General features: G+C 40.6%; 1 protein-coding gene across 1 annotated transcript in view; it reads right to left on the bottom strand.

Annotated features, from left to right (window-relative positions):
- Positions 1-4,309: 4,309 nt before the first annotated feature.
- The window catches only part of LOC111867754 (lipase 3), a 19,926-nt gene continuing 14,294 nt past the window's right edge, over positions 4,310-9,941 (bottom strand). The window contains exons 6-9 of the mRNA XM_023857886.1: positions 8,376-8,534; positions 7,530-7,614; positions 7,289-7,431; positions 4,310-4,496 (exon numbers count right to left, since the gene is read on the bottom strand). Of these exons, the coding sequence (XP_023713654.1) occupies positions 4,347-4,496; positions 7,289-7,431; positions 7,530-7,614; positions 8,376-8,534 (537 nt within the window). The 3' untranslated portion in view covers positions 4,310-4,346. The remainder of the gene's footprint in view (positions 4,497-7,288; positions 7,432-7,529; positions 7,615-8,375; positions 8,535-9,941) is intronic.

Here is a 9,941-nt window from a genome sequence, read left to right as displayed (position 1 = left end):
TGTATGTATGTATGTATTTTGAAAATGGTAAGACGCATCAGTATTCTGCTCTTCATTAGAGACAGACCGTTAAGAAAGTAGGGTCTCTCGATGTAAAAATATTAATAAGTAAATCTATTAATTGATTTTGCAATCTTTACAGCAGAAATTCGCAAATGCTATTTACGATTATAAAACAAGAGTGCATTATTATTTTTCTTTCCTTGGCACTACAGCCCCAGTGGGCCTAGGCCTACCTCCATGAACTTCTCCGTTCACTTCGGTTTTTCTAGATCTTAGACATACGGTAGGACTCCTTGAGCGGGTGATCTGCTCGTCGCAAGGCCTCTACCTGTAGACAAACACAGAAAAACGTACACACACACAAACTAAACATCCATACCCTGAGTGGGATTCGAACCCACGATCCCGGTTTCCGAGCGAGCGAAGACAGTAATGCCTTAGACCGCTCGGCTACCGTGACCGGTGTATAATTTTACATTGTTCCGCGACGGCGAGACTCGGTGAACTGCAACATAATTTGTACAAAACTGAACATACTATGGTAATTTTCAAGTACCTCCGTGACCATGAAAAGGATCATTTTCTGCAGGATATGTTATTGTTGAAAGATAGAAAAAAAATAAAATTTTGGCACGATGAAAGTATAGTTTAAAAAGAGAAGCATCTGCTACTAGGCAAGGGCAAAGTAAACAAGTTTCCGCAACAACGAATACGTGACACCACACTGGAGAACAGAAGTCAGAGTCTACTCCCCGTGGAGGCGGGTCCGAATACCTCCACCATAGCCCCGCGAATCATAGGAAGCGACGAATGGGGAACCCAGTGCCTTGGGGTATAACTGAGATACACTGTCCTTGGAGGATATAAATACGAGGACCTGGCCCTCCAGGTTTGGGGAGTCTCAAATCTGAGACAGCAATTATGGCCATGAGTCCCTCGGGACTCAGACCCGAGAATGACTGCCCTGCCGAGGCCCAGCAGAAATTGTAAACAACAGACCCAGCCTCTCGTCAGAGAGGGCGTCCCACATCAAAACACCCGAAACTCTCTGACTGTAACAAAGATCTTGTCTTGGGCTCCAGATGGGTTTTTGACAGCAAGACAGACAGGCCAACTGACCGTCTTTTGTAACATAAATTTGACTTCGAATTTTGTACACATCAGAGAATGTGTTTTATCTATTAATTCAATGTATTTTCAAATCGTTCTGAAATAAGATTAAAGTGCTGCAAAGGCCCACAATCAAGTTTCAACAGTTTTCTTCTAAAGGAAAATCAAGTTCATATTTCCGGATTCCTTGTGTGTTGGGATAATATTTGTTATATCACAACTCTCAAGTGCAGAAAAACTCCTTTGCATACAGAATATTAACTGTAATTATGCAAAATATAACCTTCTCCCTAAGGTTGAGTCAAAGGCATACATGTAAATTGGGTGGGACAGTTACCAACATTTATAAAAATGTACAATTAAAAAAATACGTACTTCAGGAACGTGTCGTATAAATCCCCATCCTGTGGGCTACAGTGCGGGACAAGCTGAGAAATATTTTGTTATTAACTAACAACTCCTTGCAGATCAGCCCTTCTTTAGAAGGCGCAAATTTGTGCATTTACTCAAGAACTTCCCAAAATTTTATGAAACTGAAGGTTCACTATTGTGTCCATAAGAGCCATCCACTAGTCCGTGTCCTCATCCAGATCAATACAGCCCTTAAATCCCAATCCTCTCCCTCTAAAATCCATATTTGTATTGTATCCATATTGTAAGATTTGAGGGTTTCACGGCGGTGACTATGACGTTTCGGATAAACGTCGGTTAATGCAATATCTACACGGCGCCACATCTCAGAAGACTGTTTTCTTCATTTTAATATTATCCATCCACCTACTACTTTGTCTTCCTAGTGGTATCTTTCCAGCCAAAATCATATATGTATTCAGCTTCTCCTCATTCGTGCTACATGCCCTGTCCATCTCATCCTCCTCGACTATTGCCAACTGGACCACTTTTCTAGCAGTGACTGGATGACAAGCCGCAGGGGCAGGTTCTGGTAGACCTAACACAATGAGACTTTGCAGATGGCCAGAAGCTATCTACTGCGTGTGGTTGAGATACGGCATGACCGTGCGAAGTACAGGGATACTATAAATTCTTCATCCGTTTTTAAAACGCTATATTTTCCAAAGTATTAGACATATAAATATGATTCATATATAAAAATAACCGTAAACTCACCATGTTTGTATTACTTGCACCAGTTGGCAACACGAGTTCAGTGCCTTTACAAAATGGCGACAAAGCAAGAAAAGAGTTTTTGTTTGTTGGAATATGCGAGATGTTCGTCTGTTATAGCAGTGCAACGCGCATTCAAAAGAGAGTACGGAAAAGAACCGCCATGTAAACAAAGCATTTTGTGGCGGTATCGGCAATGTTCGTCGCTACCGAAGCAATGAACTTCGGCATCACTGGATTGGGCGTGTCGGTGAGGATGATGCAGCTCTGTTCACTTGGCCCCCCAGATCACCTAATCTAACGCCTTGTGACTTCTTCCTTTGAGGGTACATCAAGGATCGTGTTTACGTACCCCCACTGCCAAAAACACTCGTAGAGCTGAGGGAACACATCGATGCTGCACTGATGACCATTGACAGGATGATGCTACAAAATGTGTGGAACGAGATCGACTACCGCCTGGACGTGTATCATGTGACCCAAAGGGCATACATAGAACATTTATAGAGTGTGAAGAAAACTTGGCGAGTTACGGTTATTTTTATATATGAATCATATCTGTACGTGTAATGCTTTGGAAAATATAGCGTCTTAAAAACGAATGAATCACTTATAGTAGCCCTGTACATGATTTGAATGTGGAGCACATGCTATCTTGGGCACAGAGGCCTCTCTCATTATTCAAGTTTTAAGAAATGTTGTTATAATTATCGCGTCAGTAAACACAGCAAGAGATAGAAAGTCCGGATGACCTCCAGGGCAACAGAGACCATGAGAGGATTTCCTGATCTGTCCTTCTGAGCTCGAATCGAGGTTATGAAGTAGATCAAATAAGTCATATACTGACATGAATTATTATGCAGGTAAATGCGTGTTATTATTTATTATATTTTATAAATGCGTAATCGAATATATCCCTTAACTAGCCCAAGTGATTACAGAAATTCTGTAGCTATATGTACAGACTAGCCTAATAAAGTCTCATAATTGAATTATTATTATTATTATTATTATTATTATTATTATTTTGTATTATATTGTGACGTGTTAGTGTTAGACATGGGGTTTGGGTTGATAATTGGATTTATTGAACAGTTATACCTCGCAACTTCATGTAACTAAAAATTTCACTGTTCTACACACACTGCAGATCACTGTACTGCAGCACACATAACGTCTTCCATATGTTTACCAGCCGTTGTCTGCTAACGGCTATCAACAATGGATACTCCTGTGCTTCCGTGCTCACGTCCTCTCTTAATGGTGGCTAGATCGCATGTAACTCATGGCCGCAACTCATGACGTTTTTCCGATGACCTTTTTATATATAGCCTCGGCACGGACCGCATAGAAAACATCGTTTCCAACTCTACTGTAGCGTGCTTATCCATTGCCACGATGCGTGTTTACTGAGCCGTTAGCTACCATCGGACAATTTCTTCTGATTCCATTATTCCGGGATTTCTGCTACCATATCACATTAAATAAAACAGACGAAATTGCAACACCTGCATCACTCACGTCATGGTCTTGAAGAGCATTTGACAACGGCAGTAATTAACGTCTGTTACTGTGTCTACTGACGGTGATATATATCCTTGAATATTTTGAATTGCAATGGTCAGGTATAAGGTAGGCCAATTTGAAGTGATATTATGCTCAAGAAAATTCATTTTCATAAGAACAAAGCACGGTATTATGCCTATTCATTATTTATTATCCTAACGTAAATAACAAAGATGCATTGCATTAGTAATACCTCTTAATAATTATCAACAAATAATCAACAATGAAGAAAGTCGTCTTCTGGGTTTAGGCACCGTGTATTCTTCGTTTTGGCCGACGTTTCGGAGGAACGTAGCGCCTCCATCTTCAGAGCAGTTGAATGGCTGCGGAGAGCAGTAGCAACTGCTCTGAAGATGGAGGCGCTACGTTCCTCCGAAACGTCGGCCAAAACGAAGAATACACGGTGCCTAAACCCAGAAGACGACTTTCTTCATTGTCATCGCCGTGAAAACCTCAAAACTTACAAATAATCAACAAGTTTATATGATGAAGGAGAAGCAGGAAATATAATGTCACTATTTTATTATGGTTACTCTTTACGTTTAATAATTCTCCAGGAAACTGATAACTTCATCGTTGACTAAAGTCTTCACGTGAATGGCCCACACGAAGTCGAGGTGATTGAACGAGTCCAGTGGAATGCGATATTCACCCACAGAATTACCCAGACTTTGGTTCAGTTTGTAAACATCCTGAAATCCAAGTTTGAATGATTACGATACTATATTCTTCATGGAATTATTATTATTTGATATTAAATGAATACATTATTCTCGTGTTCTAAAGCCGTGGTAAGAGAGTCCTATGAATGCAGAAACCTTGTTAAAAATATGAGGAAAATTTGAGTTGTTATAGGCTATGAATACTGTGGGTTTTGATCGGTGAGTCGATTTATTGGATCTCCACTAGTTGTAATTACAAATAATAATAACACTTTCATGATTACTATAATTATAACACACAAAGTCATCAATTAACCCGTTAAGTCTACATAGGTCTTCTTCAACTACGAACTTCCTGTGGTTGTCTCCTACCGAAAATTGAACTGAACTGAACAGCTGGTGTTATTCTGTAAACTTCGTTATATAGAGCCCGCACACACCACCCACAGAATCTACAGTTCTACTGTTGCAGACGGAAGACCACACAGAGAACAAGTAACGCGATTCCTAGCCAGCGTCTTGTTTGGTGCGCTGTTGTCTAGCAACGCACAATAACATTCGTCTACTAAGACACATCTCCCATTTTTGCACGTTGACCGTGTTTACCAAGCATTTGCTTAGAAACGTTTTGAGCAAATCCGTTACAGTACTTGTAAGTAATAGTTTTAAAAATTACTTTAGCGAGACCGAGGAAATTAAACAAAGAAATGACAACATGAAAGCCTCCACGACATTTATCGTCATCTATGCTGAAGATGAAGGTGATCCGATTCATAAATATGACACAAAACACACAGAAGAATGACCATACGATCCATGAATTTTAATTTTAAAGCCTTACTTTTATTTTATGTATAATCACACAAATGTAGTTATTTAAACTTTCAAATTACGTGATGCCTAAGTACCTGATAAAAGTAAAAAGTAAGTAAAGCTATCCCTGTAACAGGCCGTGAAGGCCCATAGGGTTGTGAGACGTTGAGGCTCCCACATTTTCCAGACAATCGGTTCAAAGATGGCGGTAAGGTTGTCAGCCTTACGCGCCCGCCGCGCTTCACTCCCCAGGAAAATCATTTAATTAATTCCTGGCGCTCATTTCTGTTAGAGGCTGAGTAAACCCCAGGGCCTAGTGCGGCCGGAAGGATTAGGTCAATTGAAAAAAATCCAATGACCTCATCGGTATTTGAACCCGCGACCTTCCGGCTTGTAACATGACGCAAATTCGATTTCTACGAAGTTCTCTTTCAAGGAACCTCATACAACTTTTAGTAGTACAAAATTTCCAGAAATTAGTCTAAAGCAAAAGACTGTACCCCTATGACGCACATGCCTTGACTCACAAGGCTGTGAATTCTGTCCGCTCTAAAATTATTCTGTGATATACATAGATATGGTTTATTATAACTATTGTGATGAAATTCGAAAGAGTTCTGGTGTTCCGTATTAAATGAAATTCCTGGTTTTTGTGGAATTATTGTAGAGTGTGGTCTATTTGATTATACCATCGTATAGAGGTGGTTACTGCCCACCATATTACGCTGTGTCGGATTTCATGGGCTGCAACTCTGTACTAAATTTGGAAAATATTATCTGAGAGCAAAGCGTACTTTTAGCCCATAACGCAACATCGCTAATGAATATACTGTAACGTGTTTTGCCTACTGAAGGCGCCGTTCGGATTGTTACTTGGGTTTATTAACCACTTACAGTTCGTAACTACTACACCCAAGCTGACTTACACAACTTACCCCCACTACACACTAATCCCTTCACTCTACCTTCAGTAGTTTTCTCTTATTTATAACAAGGGAGCTATACAAGATTAGTGTGTAGTGGGGGTAAATTTTGTAAATCAGCAAGAGTGTCATAAGTACTTGTAGTTACGACCTGTAATTGGTTAATAAACCCAAATAACAATCCGAACGGCGTCTTCAGTAGGTAAAACACGTTACAATACATATGTCGTTGGCTTTCAAATTGGGCGTTTTGTCGCAAGATAGCAGGATCTTCATTGCTATCCGGAGATACACACGATAGGTTCTGTGTGTGTATAGACCAAACTATATTTTGCGCATGCCTACACACATGCAAACATTCACACATCCCTGAAGGGGTCAATAAGGAATTCAAGGCAATGCCTGTTTTTGTTTCCCTCCAAAGAGAAATCAAGTGATGGCAATGTTAATGGGGCGCAACTCTGGACTAGAGGTTTCCAGATGAAAGAAGGGTAATTCACTTTCCAGTGAAGAGTAGTATCCCTCATGCTATTATTATTGATTGATTATTGTACAATATTTTTATGTATATATATGTACATTCAATTATTGAAATTAAATATACTTGTTCTATCATTATTTACCAATGTGATCTTTTGAAATACGCACTTAAACTGTTTCATAATTGATAAATGTTGGGGATCTGGAATGGATTAATGCAATTTACGTTATTTCAAATGGGAAAATTTAACTCGAAAGTCGAACAATTTTAAAGTCGAACCGTCTCCTACAATAAATAATTTTCCTGCGGAGTAAAGCGCGGCCGGCGCATAATGTTGACAAACTTTCCGCCATCTTTGAGCCGATTGTCTAGATAATGTGCGATCCTCAACGTCTCACAACCGTATGGACCTCCACGGCCTGTTACAGGGATAGCTTTACTTTTACCGTCTCCTAGAAAGGATTGTGTTCGAAATTCGATGTTCCACTCTATATTGTCTTCTCTTGTATTATGCTTATTGTACGAAATATGAGGATTGCATGTTGGCCTACTTTGTTTTCATTAGTCCGACGCTGAAAATATTTCTATTTACTTAAAATACCTACCCTTGGATCAGCGAACCAGTCATTGTCACTGTATAGTAGTCGGACAGGCGCAGTAATGGCTGAGAGGTTGTACTCCGGGGGTGACAGTTGCCCGTAGCGGAACAAGTTCCTGATATATCCATAGTCCCAATGTCGGAAGGATCCTGATACAGAACATAAGGATAATAGACTCACAGTTTATAATATTGTAGTGTTTAAGATTTCGTGTGGCTCAGGTAGTGAACATGGCTAAATAGCGTACCTGAATTCATATCTTGCGCGTAATGCAAGAATGATTTAGCGGAAGATCCTGCCGGAGCGTGTGACATCAACACTGGCAGTAGCGTCTGTAACAGATTACTTGAATTATGTCAAAACTTGCAACAACTAACATATTTTAAAAAGAGTGCAAGTAGGAGAGATGGTAGCCGAACCGACTATGGGCGTGATGGTCGGGGTTCGATTCCCGGCAGAGCGAGAATTGTTTTTCTTTTCTACAGCGTCCGAACCGGCTTTGGGGCTCATCCAGTCGCATATCTAATGGATAAAGGGGTTCTTTCCAGGGGATAGAGCGGCCGGGGTATGAAGCTGACCGCTCACATCCGTCTAGTGGTGAGATCAAGAATGATGGAGTTATTCCTGCTCTTCCCAATACGTCATCGTTACATGGGATATATTTAATTAAGCACAGGACATTTTTACTTTTGCAGAGCCTTTGGTCTTCTCAGTGATCCTGTAATTTTGATTAACTGTGAATTAAGAATCAATGGCTTTAATTAATGAACATGTCATGCCGCGCCGTCTATGTGGACCTATTGCACTCGTATATAACTTTGTCAATAATAACAGGGTGTGCATACAAATGGAAGTGTGAATTCAGAGATTTGTTAAGCGGTTAGTTTAATGACTTATATTCTGTGGCGTCTAGTGGTATGTTGCATGATAGATCAGAAGGGATATGACGGGAAGCTGCTTATTTTAAGCATTATTCATGAAAGTCTGAGGAAAAGTAAGAAATACTTAATTAAAATAGCCGTTTGAGGGCATTAGTTCTCCTTAGTATGAGCGGGAACTTAGCGAAGTCCACTAATTGTGAAGCGCAGCTCACCGTGTTCAGTTCCTGCGGATTGTATCCACAGAGGGCGAAGAGCGCCGTGCTGCACACCTGTTGTATGATGGACCCATCGGAGCACACGTAACCGAGTATGGAGCTCGTGAGTTTGCCATTTGGTAGGAACTCATTTATACCCAGCATTCTGACCAATGGCTGTAACAAAGCGAATATCAATGTTGTGACATTAACCTTCACCTTTTGTTTCTAATTCGCATAGTGGGGGGTGGAGTCCAGTTGGGTCCACTCGGCACGGCGGCCACTGATTGGCCTATTGTGCCTGCCCCGGGTGGTTATGATGATGGAGAATTAGGTGGAATGATGATTGGCAGGGGAAACCTAAGTACACGGAGAAAACCTACCTCAGCACCACTTTGTCCACCACAAATCCCACTTGACCAGTCCCGGGTTTGAACCCGGGCAGCAGTGGTGGGAAGCCAGCGACTATTCACTTGAGCTATGGCGCGTCCCTAATCACCATCTTCATAGTATTAAGCGTTTATCTGTCAGAAATTAGTGCCCGTACAGATAGTGAGGTAATTCGGCAAGAAATAAGTACCCCAATTTTCTGCAGACAAGTAGGAAGGAAATTCCTCGGCTGGTTCATATGATTTCCTTTACAAACCTTTTTCCTTTAAATGTATTTTAACCTCAAGCTGCCACCCTAATGCTTTTTAACCAAATAAATTCTGTATCATATACCTGTTTTCTATAGTTCAACCACGTAATTATCAAGAATATTATAATTATATTGATTAGTCTTCTTAAAAATGTCAGAAGAAAATAGTGCATTTCCATATTCGTAGGTTATTTAATGACACTTTCAGTAACTCAAATTGCAATGTCAAAAGATGGGATTAGAGTGAATAATGAACAGATATGGACGTTTGAGGAAGAAGTTAATTAAAATTAACATAGATTTAACTCATGTATGTTTAGGGAATAACATCCTTGCTGTTCCAAGTATACTGGCACAATTACTCTGCAGACGTTTCGAGAGAGAAGACCAGTATCTATGAGGCAGCACATATTGCTTTAATGAAGGGGTTTATAAACCAAAAGCAATGATGTCCACCATATCAGGGAAGAAGATGTTAACATTTTTAAGGAAGATATTGAAACATTACCAGGTGGAGAGACTGCAAGACGATGAAAGACATTTCCCCATTGAATATGAAGCCATGTAGCATTGAAGACTGCCGCCTTCTTGGATCAATGGGCGTGTAGATCAGCAGCAGTTCACCGGCTTTTCGGAGAAGCCGCCTACCTGCTAGCTACTTGCTTGGTTTATTCTTGAAACATGAAGATGGAGCCAGTGTGCTCCTCTGAAGCTACATACCAGAAGATAGCGCCCTTCACAGTTACCAGTGCGAGAATATCATATCCACTATTTATGCCATCTGCCACTCTTTACTTGTCGAGGTGATTAGTCACATAGCACGACAAGTCAATTTCTTTTTCTGAACACGCTTGAAATTAACAGAAGGCATATATATATAAGGGGGGGGGCATGCGGTAGCGTAGTAGGTTGAGGCACTTTGCTACAAGCTGGAAGGTCGCTGG

The sequence above is a fragment of the Cryptotermes secundus genome, unplaced genomic scaffold (genome assembly GCF_002891405.2).
Source record: "Cryptotermes secundus unplaced genomic scaffold, Csec_1.0 scaffold116, whole genome shotgun sequence".
Lineage (NCBI taxonomy): Eukaryota > Metazoa > Arthropoda > Insecta > Blattodea > Kalotermitidae > Cryptotermes > Cryptotermes secundus.
This window is presented reverse-complemented; position numbering and strand designations above follow the sequence as displayed.